Source organism: Gorilla gorilla, chromosome 1 (assembly GCF_029281585.2).
Source record: "Gorilla gorilla gorilla isolate KB3781 chromosome 1, NHGRI_mGorGor1-v2.1_pri, whole genome shotgun sequence".
In the NCBI taxonomy this organism is placed as follows: domain Eukaryota; kingdom Metazoa; phylum Chordata; class Mammalia; order Primates; family Hominidae; genus Gorilla; species Gorilla gorilla.
In genome coordinates this window covers 131,793,275-131,811,955 of record NC_073224.2, presented here as the reverse complement: position 1 = coordinate 131,811,955, position 18,681 = coordinate 131,793,275, and the positions used below count along the sequence as shown (strand labels likewise).

General features: G+C 41.8%; 1 protein-coding gene across 1 annotated transcript in view; it reads right to left on the bottom strand.

The window, feature by feature from the left end:
• LOC101140953 (mitochondrial adenyl nucleotide antiporter SLC25A24) overlaps window positions 1–18,406 on the bottom strand; it is a 66,703-nt gene extending 48,297 nt beyond the window's left edge. Inside the window, exons 1-2 of the mRNA XM_019039334.4 lie at window positions 15,638–18,406; window positions 1,533–1,659 (exon numbers count right to left, since the gene is read on the bottom strand). Of these exons, the coding sequence (XP_018894879.2) occupies window positions 1,533–1,659; window positions 15,638–15,820 (310 nt within the window). The 5' untranslated portion in view covers window positions 15,821–18,406. The remainder of the gene's footprint in view (window positions 1–1,532; window positions 1,660–15,637) is intronic.
• Window positions 18,407–18,681: the final 275 nt, after the last annotated feature.

Genomic DNA, 18,681 nt, shown 5'->3' with positions numbered 1-18,681 from the left:
TAACCCTCAAGCCAAATAAGGTGTATTAACTATCTTTGTAAATAAAGTTTTATTGGAAATCAGTCATCCCCATTCATTTACATATTATCCATGGCTGCTTTTGAGGTACAGCAGCAGAGACAAGTAGCTACAACTGAGACCACATGACCCACAAAGCTAAAATATTTATTATCTGGACTTCTGGACAAAAAAGTTTGCTGATCTCAGACATGAACCACATTTCCTCTCAATCTATTTGTTTAACCTGTTTCTTTTTTTTTTTTTTTTTTTTTTGAGACGGAGTCTCGCCCTGTCGCCCAGGCTGGAGTGCAGTGGCGCGATCTCGGCTCACTGCAAGCTCCGCCTCCTGGTTCACGCCATTCTCCTGCCTCAGCCTCCCGAGTAGCTGGGACTACAGGCGCCCGCCACCACGCCCGGCTAATTTTTAGTATTTTTAGTAGAGATGGGGTTTCACCGTGTTAGCCAGGATGGTCTCGATCTCCTGACCTCGTGATCCACCCGCCTCGGCCTCCCAAAGTGCTGGGATTACAGGCGTGAGCCACCGCGCCCGGCCTTAACCTGTTTCTTTAATAACAAGTCTGTAAATGAAATGACCCTGACTATTCACAAGTAGGGAGGGGTTTGGTGCTGCATTATAATTTTTATAAATTCTCTCTTCCTGTTAAAGGTTACCTCTAGTGATGAGGGCTTCAAGACCCTATTTCCAATTAGAATTAGATAAGGTCTTCAGAGTAGGGCCCCCATGATGGGACTAGTGGCTTTATAAGAAGAGGATGAGAGATCTGAGGTAGTGCATTTGCTCTGTGATGCCTGCTAGCATGTTATGACATAGTAAGAGGCCCTCACCAGACTCAGCTCCTCAACTTTGAACTTCCCAGCCTCCAGAACTATAAGAAATAAATTTCATTTCTTCATAAATTACCCAGTCTGTGGTATTCCATTACAGCAACAGAAAACAGATTAAGACAAACTCCAACCTATTAATCGAAATATAGAAGTCATAATCTTAACCAGAAGGTACATACTTAAACATTTATATGCTATTTTTCCCTAATTTCCAGGATCAGAGATATCTTCTCTAAATTAATTCTTCCAAAAATACTAACAGATACCAGATAATCTGAAAGTTTTTTAAATTTTAGACTACACAACTGTCATTCTTCTATACAAATAAAAAGAAATCTCACTTTACCCAGAGGACAAGAAAATATAATTATTATTTTTAACCTACAGGTTTAACTCAAATCAGCATAATGTTCCATAGTTAACATTTACAACAGGCCCTGCCCAGTTTTTAATTCAGCAATGTAATTCATTACATTTCAAAGTAATGAAAAAGAAAAGCTATCTATAAGTTTTCTTCACTAAATAATATAAACTCTACATAAAAATCACATTACTAAAAAAAAGTATTAACACAAATAATAATTATCATCTAAAACCAGAGAGATTAAATAAGCATCCTTTTAGACTCTTGAAAGCATGATAAATGCTTCTTCATAGCTGGTGATAAATACAAAAGAAAGACACACCATCATTATTTTTGTCTAAACTCTTAAATGCCAATTTCATTTTCTTCTCATGGTCTTTAAGGTACTTCATAAATTCTTCAAAATCCAGCTTCCCATCTTTGTTGACATCTCCAGTAGTAAAAATTTTCTATAAAAAAAAATTAGAGAGAAGTTATTGCCAATATGGGCTGATGCACTAAATTATTTCTACACATATTTCAAGCAGATTAGCTGTTTTCCTAAAAGACTATAGTACCTATTTTTGGCCAGATGTATCATCATTCATTATCGCAAAGATCTATAATAAAAGTAATTCCACTACTGCAAAAAGATTCTGAGTCTTGTGTTAAATTTTCAATCAGAAAAATGATGCATTTTTAAAAAACATGACATTTTTAAAGCTAATCTAACCACCCCCTAAATTTCTTGACATGTACTTTATAAACCCCAAGATAGACGACAAACACTTGACCTACCACAGGATTTAAAATATTGCAGCACTTTGGGAGGCTGATGGGGGAGGATCGCTTGAGGTCAGGATTCAAGACTGGACAACATAGTGAGACCTCATCTCCATACAAAATTTTTAAAATTAGCCAGATGTGTTGGCACATGCCTGTAAATACTAGCTACTTGGAGGCTGAGGTAGGAGGATCACTTGAGCCCAGGAATTTGAGGTTACAGTGAGCAATATTGCACCACTGCATTCTAACCTGGTGACAGAGCAAGACCCTGTCTCTAAAAAAGAAAGAAAGAAGAAAGCCTAAAATAGTGTTTTCCCCTTTGATTTCAAAAATTAAATAATCTTTTACTAAGGATGATCCATATAAAAAGCTGTCATAGCAAACTGTAAGCCCTTTCCTACCACCACCCAAAATATAACCTATCTACCTATTATGACACTCATAGTCACCCACTCAAAGCTTACAAAATTCTACTGTTCTGATGGTCATGCTCTTCTAGGTAAATAATGCCAAGTTGGGCTGGGCACAGTGGCTCATTCCTATAATCCCACCCACTGAGGCGGGTGGGTCACCTGAGGTCGGGAGTTCAAGACCAGCCTGACCAACATGGAGAACCCCCATCTCTACTAAAAATACAAAATTAGTTGGGCATGGTGGCACATGCCTGTAATCCCAGCTACTTGGGAGGCTGAGGCAAAAGAATCGCTTGAACCTGGGAGGTGGAGGTTGCTGTGAGCCGAGATCGCACCATTGCACACCAGCCTAGGCAATAAGAGTGAAACTCTATCTCAAAAAAAAAAAAAAAATTAAAAAAATAATGCCACATTGTGACTGGATGGTTTCATGGTCATGGTCAGATCTCCAACCTCCAGACTGAGAGACAGATCTGAAACTTGTGAGCTGCAACTAAAGCTACACTTAGAGAAAAATTTATGGTTTAAAATGCATAATTAGAAAAGAAGAAAGACTGGAAATCGGTGACCCATCATTGAGGCTTATCTCAATCTCAAGAAATTATTTTAAAATTAAGCAAAAAAGAAGTTGAAGGAAATAAAGAGCAAAAAGTAATGAGAAAGAAAACACACCATTGGGAGGATTAACAAAGCCAAAAGATGGTTCTTTGAAAAGACTAATAAAATTGATAAACTCCTAAAACTGGCAAATAACCAATGTCAGAAAGTAAAGATGGAAACTACTAGACACTATAGACATTAATGATATTATGAACAGCTTTATATCAAAAATATGAAAGTGAGATAATAAACGCCTATAAAAACAACTTATTAAAAACTGACATAAGACAGCAGAAAGTCTGATAGCCCTATACTCAGATTTTAAAGAAATTTAAAGTGTAATTTGAAAACATTTCCATGAAGAAAAATCGAGGCCCCCATGGTTTTAACAATAATGTCTACCAAACTTTAAGAAAAAAACACCAATTTTCCAGAGAACAGAAAGGGTGGGAACATTTTCCAACCCATTCTATGAGGCGGGTATACACTTGATTCTAAAACCTAACAGGGACATCACAAAAAAAGGAAAATTACAAGCAATGTCAACTAGTGAAAAAGATGCAAAACTCCTGTATAAAATATTAGCAAATCAAATCTAATAATACACAAAATGGATAAGACATTATATATATATATATATTCATGCACTGTATACATTTCAGTCAATGATAGACCATATATATGACAGTGATTTAGTAAGTTTATAGTACTATATTTTCACCATGGAATACTACACAGCCATAAAGAAGAATAAAATCATGTCCTCTACAGCAACATGGATGCAGTTGAAGGCTATTATCCTAAGCAAATCAACGCAGAAATAGAAAACCAAACACCACAAGTTCTCACATACACATGGGAGCAAAACATGGGGTGCACACGGATATAAAGATGGGAAAAGCAGAAACTGGGGACTACAAGAACGGGGAGGGAATGGACAAGGGTTGAAAAATTATCAATTGGGTACTATGCTCACTACCTGGGTGACAGGGTTCAATTGTACCCCAAACCTCAGCATCATGCAACATACCCTTGTAACAAATGTGCACATACCTCCCAAATCTCAACTAAAAGTTGAAAAAAATTACCATATTTTTACTGTATCTTTTCTATGTTTAGATACACAAATACTCAGTGTGTTATAACTGCCTACAGTATTCAGTAAAGTAACCTGCTATAATCCAAGAGAAAAATGTCACAGCATTCTGTGGCGCCATTTACGTACTGAAGTTTCATCTGAGAGGTTTATATTTTGGCCAATGGAAATATCAGCAAACAAGAATAGTCACCGACCAAAAGGGGCTTGCTGCCCGATGAACTAGAAGTCAATACTATAATACCAGGTTTTGAGAAAAGAAAAGCTTTTTATTGCAAGATGACCCACAAGAAGACAGGAGTCCAGCTCAAATCTGTCTCCCTATGCTGCTTTAAGGTAGTTATTAGAAAAGGTTTGGGGGTGGATTCTGGGATTAGTGGGTGATTGGTGGAAGGAAATGGGGAGGTCTCCCAAGTCCTTAGGCATGCATAGTTACCTCTTCATGCTACCTCACGGATCATGTGTGAAAATCCGGGGGGAGTTAGTATAAAATATGTGGTGGAAATTTGGGCTGTAACTAACCAAGTTAGTCCTGTGCAGACTTGAGTTGGCCATATTCATTCCAACCAGTTTTAGCCAGTTTTGTGTTATCTTACAAGTGGAGAGATTTTCAGTGTTTCAGCAAGTTGCTTCTTTTTTAATCTGTCATCCTGAAAACAAGATTTTCTCTTAGTCATTGGTTCCTTTCACTCTTTGGGCCACAGTTTTCACTAACATTTTGGAAGTAACAAGTTAAAGGACATCCCTGACCCTATTTTTGAACATTTTTTTTTAACCCATATTTCTGCAGCATTTCTTATGGTAAATCAAGAGTTATGATTGCCTAATGAGTCTGACTTAACAATACAATAGTCCTCCCTTATCCACAGTTTCACTCTCCACAGTTTCAGTTACCTGTGGTCAATCATGATCTGAACTATTAAATGGAAAACTCCAGAAACAAACAACTCATAAGTTTTAAATTGCACACCATTCTGAGTAGCATGATAAAATCTCTCAACATTCTGTGCCATCCTGCCCAGGAGGTGAATGTCCTTTTGTCCAGCATATCCACACTATAGATGCTACTTGCCTGTTAGTCACTTAGTAGCTGAACCACTTATCAGATCAAAAATATATAGTCTATGGCTGGGCGCATGGTGGCTCATGCCTGTAATCCCAGCACTTTGGGAGGCCAAGGTGGGCGGATCACTTGAGGTCAGAAGTATGAGACCAGTCTGGCCAACTTGGTGAAATCCCGTTTCTACTAAAATTTAAAACAATTAGCCAGGAGTGGTGGCACACGCCTGTAGTCCCAGCTACTCCGGAGGTTGAGGCACAAGAATTGCTTGAACCCGGTAGACAGAGGTTGCAGTGAACCAAGACTGCACCCCTGCACTCAGCCTGGGTGACAGAGTGAGACTCCATCTCAAAAAAAAAAAAAAAAAAAAGAGCTAAAGCTAATTAAAGATAAAGTAAAAAAATACTAAAATATATATATATATGTATATATAGAGAGAGTATATATAGGGTTCAATATTACCCACAGTTTCAGGTATTCAGTGGGGGTCTTAGAAAATATGCCCTGCAGATAAAAGGGGACTACTATAATATGAAAGATTAGGAATGGATTCCCCTTTAAATTTTCTTGTATGTTCCTTCTAGAAATAAAAGACCAATCAAATGAGAAAAGTAAAATCTACTTGGCCCGAGTTTGCTATAGCAAGGGAGTCAGACACCCTCACTTGTGTATTGACAGAGACTCAAAGGCAGGCAGAGGAGTGGGAAAGCTTTACAATGGGAAAAAGGGAAGGCTTCAGGCGTTTCCTGATTGGGGGCTGCTGGTCTGGGGAAGCTGTAGGAGGGCTCACTAGAAACGCGGCACCCTATTTGATTAGTAGGTGGTGCATATTTAGCTTTCTCTGGTTCATCCTAAGTTGGAAGTGAAGAAAAAAATTAGGGGGGCTATCGGTTATTAATCAAATTCTGACCATTTCGGGCTGTTACAGCAGTTATTGCATAGCTTTGTGTATTGTCTCTAGAGATAGCAACCTGACTTCCTATAAGTCTGACATAACAGGCTGGTTTCCTGGTCTGTTTATTTTAGATAAAGGGCTGGTTTTATGGGCAGACTGCTGTAAATTTTGAGTCAAAGCTCTATTTTTATTTATGGTCTGACCATTATCTCTTCGTATATTTAGTTTCTCAACTTTCACAGGAAAAAACAAAACAATACATTGTTCAAAAACAGACTATTTTCACAATAAAAAGTTATTGCTTTTGTATCTTAACACGACAATGTAAGTACCATTTCTTTTTTTTTTTTAATCAGTTGAGTTTTGTCTATATAAACAAATTTTCCTACTGGGGAGGTGGAGACGTGTGGGAAGAGACCTCACATCAAAACCTCCTAACGATGTGACTGCCACTTGAGGAAAAGTCACAGTGGTGCTCCTCTGAAACAGAATGTTCTGTGTGGTTGGTGCAGAATTCTCTGGGGATACCCCTCCCTTGGGTTTTGACATGTGAACCCTCATCAGTCACCACTAGGTACACAAAGCGTCCTTGCCAAAAATGCAAGACAGATCTACAACCCTTTTGTTTCAATAAGGAAGAAATGTGTTTCAAAAGATTCGACTTGATAGCTAACCCAGAATTTCTTATGAAAGGCTAGTTTGTATCAAATAAACAAATACAAGTTACACTTGCAAATCTAAATATAAGAGTGTCTTTAAACAAATATGAAGAACACTTAACTTTTTTTTTTTCTTTTTGAGATGGAGTCTCACTCTGCCACCCAGGTTGGAGTGCAGTGATGCAATCTCAGCTTGCTGCAACCTCTGCCTCCCAGGCTCAAGTGATTCTCCTGCCTCAGCCTCCTGGGACTACACACACCCACCACCACACCCGGTTAATTTTTGCATTTTTAGTAGAGATGGGGTTTTACCATATTGGCCAGGCTGGTCTTCAACTCCTGGCCCCAAGTGATCCACCTGCCTTGGCCTCCCAAAGTGCTGGAATTACAGGCATGAGCCACTGCACCTGAACAAGAACTTAACTTTAAAAGGAGAAACACTGCTTTTTTCTAGGAATTAAAAATTCAGATAAGCTTTGCAGAAATAACATTTTGGACTGAATTGGTCCACAGAAAGTACACAGTCCAGGCCTCTGATATAATAGATGAGGATACCAGGGTATGGGGCTTGGAATATAGAATGTGCTCAAACTAGAACTGACCCATGACTGAATGGATGCTTCAATATTCCCAAAGTTCACATGGCTAATAGAAAGAGTTTTACTAAATTTCAACATGACAGAACTCAACTGACAGTTTTTTGGGCACGAAGTACCAATTATCCAAAATAAATTCAATAGTCCACATGCTCATGATCTCCCAGTCTACCGGGTCAAACATCCAAAGAGCAAACATACTTATAAAGTAATTATTATATACAATAATAAATTCCAAATGAAAAATGACTTGGAAATACTGCAATAGGAGTATGTACGAAGCACAACATGCTGAGAAGGAGCCTGTAGGTTAGCCTCCTGGGGAAGAGAAGGGTTAGCCTAAGCTCGGTACTGATAACTAGGGTCTATTAATTAAGGCATATTATGAGGAAACCTCAGCACTAGTGAAACCCAAGAGTAAAAGCCACTTCCACTGCCCCCTTCCAGGAACAGAAACCAAAACATAACATCGGAAAATTTCCAATCACCACCCCACTCCCAAATACACGTAGAGTGATTATCCCAGTTCTCTGAACTGGGGAGGGCGCATCTTTGGCCTAGACGCCCCTCTGGGTGACTAATGACAGGTGAGCACATTGAACAAGGTGACTCCTAAGACAAGGCTGTATGTAGCCAACATCTTTAGAGCAATCTGAAGTTGGAGATTTTACTACAGCCAGGGAGAAAACGGAGAAAAATACTTGAGAAATGTGTTACCTGTGTTGTTATTCTTAATAAACGGTAACGCTGGTCAACCACCTGAACACTGCAGTGGGCCCAGGTCAAGCTTGACAACATGTGAATTTTGCCCTCTCTGCCCAATGCCTCTCCAGGGCTCCCAGCCCCAACGTCTCTCTGATTACAGCCCCAGTGAGACCCACCCTCGCTTCCTCTAGAGATTGAATGGCCCCTATATCCTCCAGGCCTTCCTGAAGCTCAAAAATGTCCAAGGTCCCATCCTTGTTATAGTCCAGGTACCAAAAGAGATCTCCGTAGAGGGAGTCCATCGAGGATGTCTCCCTCGCAGCTCCGCGGCCTGAGTGAGCCCCAGGGGGGTGGAAGTGCGACGGACCAACGGGATCTCTGCCCACCACACACGTCCAGAGGGAAGAGGCCTAAGACAGCATCCTCCTCAGGGGCGCCAAACACAAAGCACCTTCATGGGTTAAAGCTCTGGAAGGAGAGGGCTCATCCTAACGGCTTCAGCGCAAAGGCGCGAGCGCGCAGGACCCGGGACCTGCGTGGGACCGCACTCTGGGCTGCGCTGGGAGACCGCGGAGTTCCTGCCTCACTCACGTCTGATCAGAAACCCCGGCTCCCACTCCAGGAAGAGTCCAGTCAGGGCAACTCACGCCCCTTTCCCCAGAAACTTCCAGGGAGAACCCAGCACAGGGCCATCTGAAAGTATAGCTTCTCTTTTGGAGAGAAGTAGGTTGGGAATGTTGGGACATGGGCTATTGCAGCATAAGTGACTGGCGGTGGCGGCCTGCCAACATTTAAAAAAAATTGTTTGGCTGCACCTGTCTAGGAATCCCTCTTTTTAAAAATCTTTATAATGATTTTTTAAATAAAATAATTTTATTGTAGATTCAGGGGTTACACCATCAGCTTGTTACAAGGGTATACTGTGTGATACTGGGGTTTGAGCTCCTAATCGTGCCATCACCCAGGTTGTGAACAAAGTACCCAGTAGGAAGTTTTCCAGCCCTTGCCCTCCTCCCTCCCTCCCCCCTTTTGGAGTCCCTAGTGTCTATTGTTCCCATCTTTATGCCCCATTTACCCAAGGTTCAGCTCCCCCTGTAAATGAGAACACAGTATTTGTTTTTCTGTTTCTACAATAATTCGTTTAAGTTATTGGCTTCCAGCTGCATTCATGTTGCTGCAAAGGACATGATTTTGCTCCTTTTTTATGGCTGCATAGTATTCCATGGTGGGTATGTACCACATTTTCTTTATCCAATCTGCTGCTGATGGGTACCTACATTGTGTTGTAGGAATCCTTTTCTAAGGTTGCAGCACTGGAGAATTGCTGTAATAAAGACTAGGAATTGAATGAAAATCTGCCCACATGGGCCCTTTCTTCTGTGACACCTCCCCTCACAGTTTTTTATCTTTTATCTTCATCCAACCACTACAATGGCTCCAGGGCAAGCCTATCCTTCAGCTGTTAGTGGCTGGATTGGAAAGATGATCTCAAAATAGGCAAAAGTTCAGTGATCTTGGGTCCCAGAGAGAAGTCAGGAGATACTCATAAATACTATCTAAGGCTTCCTCTTAATCCTCACCCTCCGGAACCACAGAGGGCCCTGGCTTCCCCAGACCAACACCTGTGCTCCCTCATCCTGCACCACTGGGAATATGGAGGTGCCGTTTCACAATAAAAACTCTCCACTTTTTATGTAATTTATTTTCCTAAATATGGAGATTGGGTACCCTAAAAAGTTGAATATTAAAATTCAAAAAGAAAATTTAATTTAGCCATTATCTGTAAGCTCTTGCTCTACACTACCCATCATGTCAGATACTGGGTACAAAAACAGACCATCACATGTCCTTGAAATACTCATAGGTTTCCCTCTGGGAGGAGGTTGCACCATGGTTAGTCAAAAAAACTACCGTACGCTTTTCAATAAACATTTTCCCCCAGAGCTGTTGAGCAGTGGCAAATGTCTAATGCTGTTTCACAAGATGTGCTGTGGCCCAATCAAGAATGAATTCTTTCAAAAAGAGAATTTATGGTCCACGGGGAATGGTCCTTCCCTGTGCAACACAGAGAATGTAGGTAGTGGCAAAGAGCCACAGAAGGCAGATAGCCAGGCAGAGAATGAGCCTTGGGTTAGAGTCTACAGGACCAAGCAGAAAAGACAGAAGTCATGGCCAGGGTGATAAGGAAAACAGGCTGACAGCATTTAACAGAATTGACAGGAGAGAACAAACCATAGAGTTGAGAGTTTCATCTAATAAAAGGCAGGTAGTTTTGCTGAATAGCTCTTTCTGCTTTTTGAAATTACCCTGTTCACTATTTGCTTATTATTTTTTATTCCCCATGCACCTACACACACAGACAGACCTACTTACTATAGGGAGGGTTTTGAGAATACAATGAAGAACGCTGTCAGTGTTGTTCACCACTATATCCCCAGTTCATTAAACAATGTCTGGCACTGTTTGAAAACATTAAATGAACGAATTTACTATTTATGCTAAGTTAATGGGTAGGTCTCACCATTCCTAGTTAACATTTGAGGCCTCCAGGCATTAAATAACATGCCCAAGGCCACAGTCTAGCAAGCAGTGAAAACATTTGAACCCTGTTCTGATTCCACAGCCTATAATAATAACCATTATATCCACTAAAACAGTTAATGTGTAGTAAACACTATGATCCACGTTTCAGAGTCAGGCTTCAAACTTTCTCAACAAATCCTTTTGTTTTCATAAATCCTGTCAAATATAGATACCTTGGTGGACTCCATTCGATCCTTAAAAAGATAAGATTTTTGAACTCAGCAGGGTCAAAAGAAGTTAAGCAGTGTATTACAGAATGTTGTCTTGTGGAAGCTTCTTTCTAAATGTTTTTTCTGGAATACCGATAAAGAAAGCGGGCTAGGAAAATTATAAAGGTGAGTTGGGGCCTTAAACAATGGGCAATCATATACCAGGCAGAGAAGGGGAAATGAGAGAAATCTCAGGCAGAGAGAAGAAAATAAAGGGATCAATGTACATGGCTGTGGCCTAGTCAGGGAATATGGCATGTTGGGAGTTTGGAAAGGTGACAAAAGGCTTAGAATGCTACAAAGATGGAAAGGGTATTTTATACCTTACTAAAGAATTCTTCCATTTTTTTCATTCTTTCAGACACTTTATTTCTGCAGAGGATAACATCAAATTCAGAATATAAATCAGGAGAGAACACAAAAGATACAGATTTTATATATTTTAGAACATTTGACAGAAATGTAGTTGGAATTCCATTGTTTTTCTTATACCATAATCTTTCTGCTGTGATGCCCTAAAATTCACCCTGTGATTTCTATATCATGTCTTCTTAATATTGTGCCAGAAACCATAACATGTCTGACAATTAAAATATTAAGGAAATGGGCTGGCCATGGTGGCTCATGCCTGTAATCTTAGCACTTTCAGAGGCAGAGGCAGGCAGATCACTAGAGGCCAGGAATTCAAGACCAGCCTGACCAACATGGCAAAATCCCATCTCTACTAGAAAATACAAAAGTTAACCAGGTGTGGTGGCATGTGCCTGTAATCTCAGCTGCTTGGGAGGCTGAGGCACAAGAATCACTTGAATCCAGGAAGCAGAGGCTGCAGTGAGCCGAGATCACACCACTGCACTCCAGCCTTGGTGATAGAGCAAGATTCTGTCTCCAGAAAAAAAAAAAAAAAAGCAATATTAACGAAATAAAAATGAAATGAACCCTCCTTGTTAACAGAGGAATTACTTAATGGAGTGAAATCCTGATTCCATTCAATGCAATAAACATTTGCTAAGCTACTATTCTTCTATGTGACTCTATTTTTTCTGTGATTGTAAATGTAAAAACTTAAAGACAGAGAATTTAAAAAATCATAGAATGTAAGTTAGAATGGCCCTTAAGTCAGGTTACCAGTCCACCCACTCCTCTAACATTGGGTGATCATTCAGCATACACTTCATACCCATGGACACAGAGGTTCCTCAAGAAGCTCACCAGCTAGTAAATGGGATACCACATTTTAAAGGGTTTTTTAACATGAACTTTCATATTCTGCAACATATGACCTTGTTAAAAGCTCTGTCCAGGATGCAGGCAAGATATCTGCATTTTAAGAATAAGAAAGTAAAGCTCCAGTAAGGCTCAAACTTGACAAGGGTTACACGGTCAATTTACACCAAGGACGGAACTCTCTTGTAGCTTGCTGCTTCCCTTCTTGCTCTTGGTAATTGTCCTAGTCCAACTGGGCTGCTATGACAAAAATACTATTGGCTTACTTAAACAATAAGCATTGATTTCTTGCAGTTCCAGACACTGGAAGTCCTAGATCGAAGTGCTAGGAGATTTAGTGTCTAGTGAGGACCCACTTTCTGGTTCCATGGACCACTGTTTTCTCACTGTGTCCTCACACGGTGGAAGGTGCAAGGAAGGTCTTCCAGGTCACTTTTATACAAGCACTAATCCCATTCATGAAGGCTCCACAGGAAGAAAGAAGATGGGGGTAGAAGAAGGAAGACAAGAGGGAGAAGGAGGTGCATAAAGAGAAAATAACTGAAGACTTTTAAAAGGAAATAGGATTACTAGACATGTATAAGAGAATTAGTAATGGTTAAATACTGTATCTTCTTGTTCTCACACTACATTCTACTCTCAGTCTATACCCTTATACTACTGAGTCCTAGGAGAACTTAATGTGAATTTTCTCTAATTTTTAACTTTAATTTTTCACTAATTTCATAGTGAGGAGATTTGGAACATATAGAAAAGAAAGGTCATACCAGAAAAAAAAAATGTAGCGCTTTCACTTCCAATTGGTTCTTAATTTTGTCTCAGGACTTGCCTTGAATTCTTTTCTCTTCCCTGGATAATTCTGGAACACTTAGTAATGGTTAGCTATTATATTCCTTATGCCTATTTCTACATTCTACTCTTATTTCTACATTCTTTCCATCTAAAATCTAAAGAAACTTAAACAGAAATTTGTTCTCTTCTAAATGCTCAATTCATTACAAATGCTTGGAAACACAGAGATGAGATCAAATCAGATGAAAATTTATAGAGATTTTGCTTCAAGTTGAGTATTTGGCTTAGATACAAACTACTACCTTGAAACTTTCCACCGAAGAGTCACCCCACAGTTCTCATTTCTATGCTCAAGTAGCCAGTGTCCTCACTCCTTGACATTACACAAACCCCTGACATGCCTCTGAAATTTTCTCCCATAAAGGTTGACTGTGTAATCCTAATTCTATCCCATGTGTGATGGTTAATTTTATGTATCAACTCGTCTGGACTAAGGGATGCCCAGATAGCTGGTAAAACATGATTTCTGGGTGTGTCTGTGAGGATGTCTCTGGAGGAGGGCAGCATTTGAATCAGTAAACCAATTAAAGAAGACTGCCCTCACCAAATGGGTAGGCATAATGCAATCCTGTGGAGGATGTGAATAGAACCAAAAGGCAAAGCAAGTGCTACGTTTTGTTTGTCCCCACAAAAACTCATGTTGAAGTCTGATCCCTGATGTGGCCGTGTTGGGAGGAGGGACCTAGCAGGAGGTGTCAGGGTTACGGAGGCAGATCCCTCATGAATGGCTTGGTGTCATTCTTGCAGTAGTGAGTGAGTTCTCTCTCTCATGAGACTGAATTAGTTCCCTCAGTAATGGATCAGTTCCCTCGAGGCTGGGTTGCTATAAAGCCAGGACACCCCTCGGATTTTGCTTCTTCACACATGTCCACTTCAACTTTGACTTTCCACCCTGTTGTGACACAGCAGGAAAGCCCTCCCCAGGAGTCCAGCAGATGCCAGCACCACGCTTCTTAAACTTCCCAGCCTGCAGAACTGTGAGCTAAATAAATGTCTTTTCTTTATAAATTACCCAGTCTCAGATATTCCACTATAGCAACACTAAATGGACTAAGACAGGAAATGAAAAGGAATTTCACCTGCAGAATAGGAGACTTTACAAAGACTGATACCCTGAATGAGCGAGGATGTGGAGAAGCAAGCACTGTCAGTCAAAAGAGTGAAAATGGGTCCAAGGTTTCCGAAAGGCAATACGTATCCCAGTTTAAAATGTGTGTTACCTTCAGACTCAGCAATGTCCACTCCTCAAAATTTATCCTATGAAAGTAACTGGACCAGAATGAGAAAATGAATACAAAGGACATCCATTGCAATTTCACTTACAATCGTTTTTAAACTATCAATAAAGTAAAAGGTGATTTAAAAAGAATTGGTAACATATACTATGACACAAACATATAACAGAATATGATGCAGTTATGTAAAAATGGTGATACAGCAGCAATTCTCAAGCTTTTTGATCTCAGGATCCCTTTACAATCTTAAAAATCATTGAGCACTCCAAAGAGCTTTTGTATATTGTAGGGACCATGGAGTTGTACCACTGAGATCTCCCTTCAAAGGCACCTACTGTGAGGAACACAGTTGACTTCCACTCTCTAGCCTCTAACCCTGGCATCTGCTGATGCACTGCAGCAAGGCCATCCCTTTCCTGGGCTGCTTCCAGCCAATGATTGGACATGGTGGGGAACTCCAACTGGGCCATTTCTGGGACAATCAGCACAAAGTACCAAAAGTTGGTTCCCTCAAAGTATGAATAAAATACACAAAACTTTGGCAAGACTGAAGGGGAGAAAAGGATAGATATCAGGAATGAAATAGAGAACCTACCTACAGATTCAGTCAGAAGTGTTATAAAATCATCGGTGAGTATGACGAACCTTGGACAGAACGGGCAGTTTCAAAAAAAAATTGTAACTTACTAAATCTGACTCTAGAAGAAACAGTAAACTGAAGAGGCCTATAACTACCAAAGACATTAAAAGAGAAGTTAAATATAACTATGTAACAGTTGTTGGCCCTCATAGTAACCTAATCACTTTCCCTCTTTGGATAAGAGAATGCCAGTGTCAGGGAACGCTTCAACAGGGTTGGAGAAGTTCCACATATCTCCACCCTACTAAAGGGGCAGAAGTTCAGGGGCACAGTTAAGATGACTCAGAGAAAATGAAATTGCTCAGTCGCAGGTCAGGTCAACCCTTCAGATCAATTTATGTACCTAGGGCATTAACCTAGGAATGTCTTAAACAATGGAATGCCGCCATTCCTTCTCAACAGGAAGTGGGGGAAACACGCGATTGGTTTTCAGTTTTGAAACAGTAGACAACACACATAGCTGCTGTAACAAAGCAGCTTCGAAAGAGATCGAATGTGTGCGCCTTTTTACAAAACTTGGGACCCACTGAAGTCTGACAGCTAAAACGGATTACATGTCTGCAAGGTATTAAAACAAAAAACAAAGAACCTGGGATGGATTCAGGACAAAACTGTCTTAAAAATTTAACAGTGCCCGTGGGCCAGAGTGTCCACAACACTCATTTTATCTGGACAAATACCAGTAGACTTTCGTATTATGACCCACTTCTGTTACCGGGGTCGCCGGTCGCGGCCCCACGCCCGAGTTTCTGAAGCCACCGGAGCGCTGGGCGCCACAGTTCCTCCTTCCTCTCCTGGCAACGCCTCAAGCGGCCGCCCTCCTCGGTCCTCGCAGTGTCCCCAGCTCCCGCAGCCCTCCCTACGCTCAGGCGGCGCCCCGGCGGCGACCCACCTCCTCGGCGTCCTGGCCCAGAGGGATGCCCAGGTTCCTGAGCCCCTCCTGCAGCTCGCCGATGTCCACCACTCCGTCCCCATTGCGGTCCAGTGCCTGGAAGAGGGTCTCATAGCGCGTCGGCGGCTCCGCGTCCTGGCAGGCCGCGGTGGGCAGCACGAAGCCCCGCAGCCAGCGCAACATGGTCCCAGAGGCGCGGGCGGCCTGGCCGAGGAAGTCACGGGAGATCGAGGGCTGCGGGGCGAGACCGGGACCAGCGCGAGGCCGGGCTGGGCGGGGCGCGCGGCGCAACAGCGTTTGGGGCGCCGTCGGGGGTGCGGCTGCGGCGCGCAGGGCGCAGGAGCGGAGACCCCACCCGAGCCCGCGCGACGCGCAGGGTGTGGCCGTCCCGCCGCTGCTGGGGAGGAGCTCGCCGCGCTGGCCTCGGCGGCACTGGCCGGGCCCGCCTCCGCAGAGCAGGAAGTGAGGGAGCTGCGAGCTGGGTCTCGGGAGGGGCTGTGCGGACCCGGGGTCGACCTCCGCCCAGTTGCCAGTCCCGCTGTCAGCAGCGCAGGTCCGAGGAAGAGGCCCCCAGCAGGTCCAGGGCTGCAGCGTCAGCGCGTCGGTGGCTTGGGAGCGGGGTCTTGAAGACTGGTTACTCCACTTAAAGACCCCCTTGGGCCGGAGCCTTGGCGGTCAGCCCAGAGCTGCTTCTCTCTGCCTGGAAACTGGGCCATGGAGGGCATTGTCTCTCACGGATGTCTAACTTTTTCGTGGTTGCACACCTGGGATGGCGATTCTGCTTTAAAAAGCAGAGAGTTAAATCCGAAAGCATCTATTGGAGCAATTATAAAACAAAAAGGAGAAACTCCTGGATTTGTTGCAGAAAAGATCAACAGCCATCTGCGTGGGCAACGGGGAAAAGAAGGACTAGTTTGGTAGGCAGCTTAGCTAGGATTTGCCCGTGATTAAGCGTATAGAGTGTCTGCCAGCTGCACTTATCAGAAAAAACCACAGCGCCCTCCTCCTTCTCAAGATGGGTGCAGTTCCGAGGTTTGGAGCTTATTACTCAGGCAAGACAGAACTTATTACTGCCTAGCATGGAATAACGGAAGGAACATTGGACTTAACAGAGAAAGTACCTAATCCTTCAGATGTGACATAGCGTCTCCGGGTAGTCTCTCATCAGTAAAATGAGAGTATAAATATCTGCCTTCACAACAAGGTTGTATATTATGAGTGAAAGGTCTTAATTCTCTAAGGCGCCAATCAAATGAGATATCATTAATTGTAATAATTCTGTTCATTCACAGCTGCTTAAGAGGAACTATTGTTGTACTGCTGTTTGCAGAAAAGAAGATACCTCTGTACTTGTAAATTAGGGTGTCTCACATCTTCTGAATCACTACACAGAAATCAGTTGTTCCAACAACAGCCAGGAACTCAGACCCTGAACTTACCTCCCCTCATATCATTTTGTATGCTTAAGATATATATGAATCTAGAATTTGTAAATTAAGGGCTGCCTGCTTAGTAAAATCATCTTGAAACTGATTTATCTTTTTATATTACTTCCAACTTCCAGTCTTATTAAGAATCATTGCCTTCCTTTGGAACTGCCTTCAAACTTCAAATTTTCTCTGTCCTTGAAAACCTCTTTTAATCTCTACTCTGAATACTCTGTACTTGAAGAGAGGTTGCTTGAACTAGTCATCTTACACTTACATGCTTTCATTTTACTTTTTATTTATTTATTTTTTTTTTTTCTTTGAGACAGTCTAGCTCTGTCGCCCAGGCTGGAATGCAGTGGCGCAATCTCGACTCACTGCAACCTCCGCCTCCTGGGTTCAAGCGATTCTCCTGCCTCAGCCTCCTGAGTAGCTGGGGCTACAGGCTATTTTACTTTTTTAAAAAAGTAATACTTAGAAAAATTACCTGTCAGCGTTTTTGCTGAGAAAATTATCTTCACACCGAAACTTTTACTTGAGGGTTTATAGCAGTTCTATTCATAACTGTCAAGCGCAGAAACAAAACGTTCTTTAACGGGTGAACTGGTAAACAACCTGTGTTGCATTCATACAGTGAGATAGTAATTAGCAATAAAAAGGAATGAATTACTGATACCTGTCAACAATGACATTCTGGAAAAGGCAAAACTGTAGGGACAGAAAACAAATCAGTAGTTACCAGGGGTTGCGACTCGCGGGAAGGGAATTGATGACAAAAGAGCATCAGAAGGCTTGTGGGGGTGATGGAGCTATTTTACATCTTGCTTATGGTGGTAGTGGTTACACAACTGCATGTGTGTGCCAGCAGAGCTGCACACTAACATGGGTTAATTTACTCTGGGGTATCAATAAATCTGACTTAAACATGGAATAAAAATTCTCAAAAGATCAGTGTGAACATCAAAACAGTTTATGAATAGTTATGAAGTATGGGCCACACACCAGCAGCATTGGTGTCACATCAGTGTTACTGTGAAAATCAAAGCGTTTATGAAGTGTGGGCCACAGACCAGCAGCAGCAGTGTCACTTGGGAGCTTGTCAGAAATAATCTCAGGCCTGCCCAAGCCCACTAAGTAAGAATTGCACTTATACAAGAACCCTGGATGAGCATTTCATAAAGTTTGAGAAGCACAGCTAGTATGAAGCAAACCACTCGAAGTGCAACCTGTTACCTGTCTGCAATGAGTCAGACATTGAGAGGAAGGATTTAGAAACTTTATAGCAATTTGATAAAGTAATTTTGTTATATCTAATAATAAAACTCCGAGCTTGTCTTTTTAATTTCAATTTTCTAGTATTGCGTTTTTACTGTATTTTACGACACTATGTCTGCAAGGAATCGAGATAACACTATGAAGATAAAAGGTGTAATTAACGCTAGCAACTTCCTGCATAAGAGAAGAAACCTTTACATGGACATTTAAACATCTGGGCGAAAGAAGGCACCCCTGCTTAATTCTACTGGCAATTCCCAAAGACCAGTGATCCCTAGAGGGCAGTAGTAGAAACCCAGAATTCACACTTCCTTAATTCATTTCCTTGGTCAGAACAGAAGT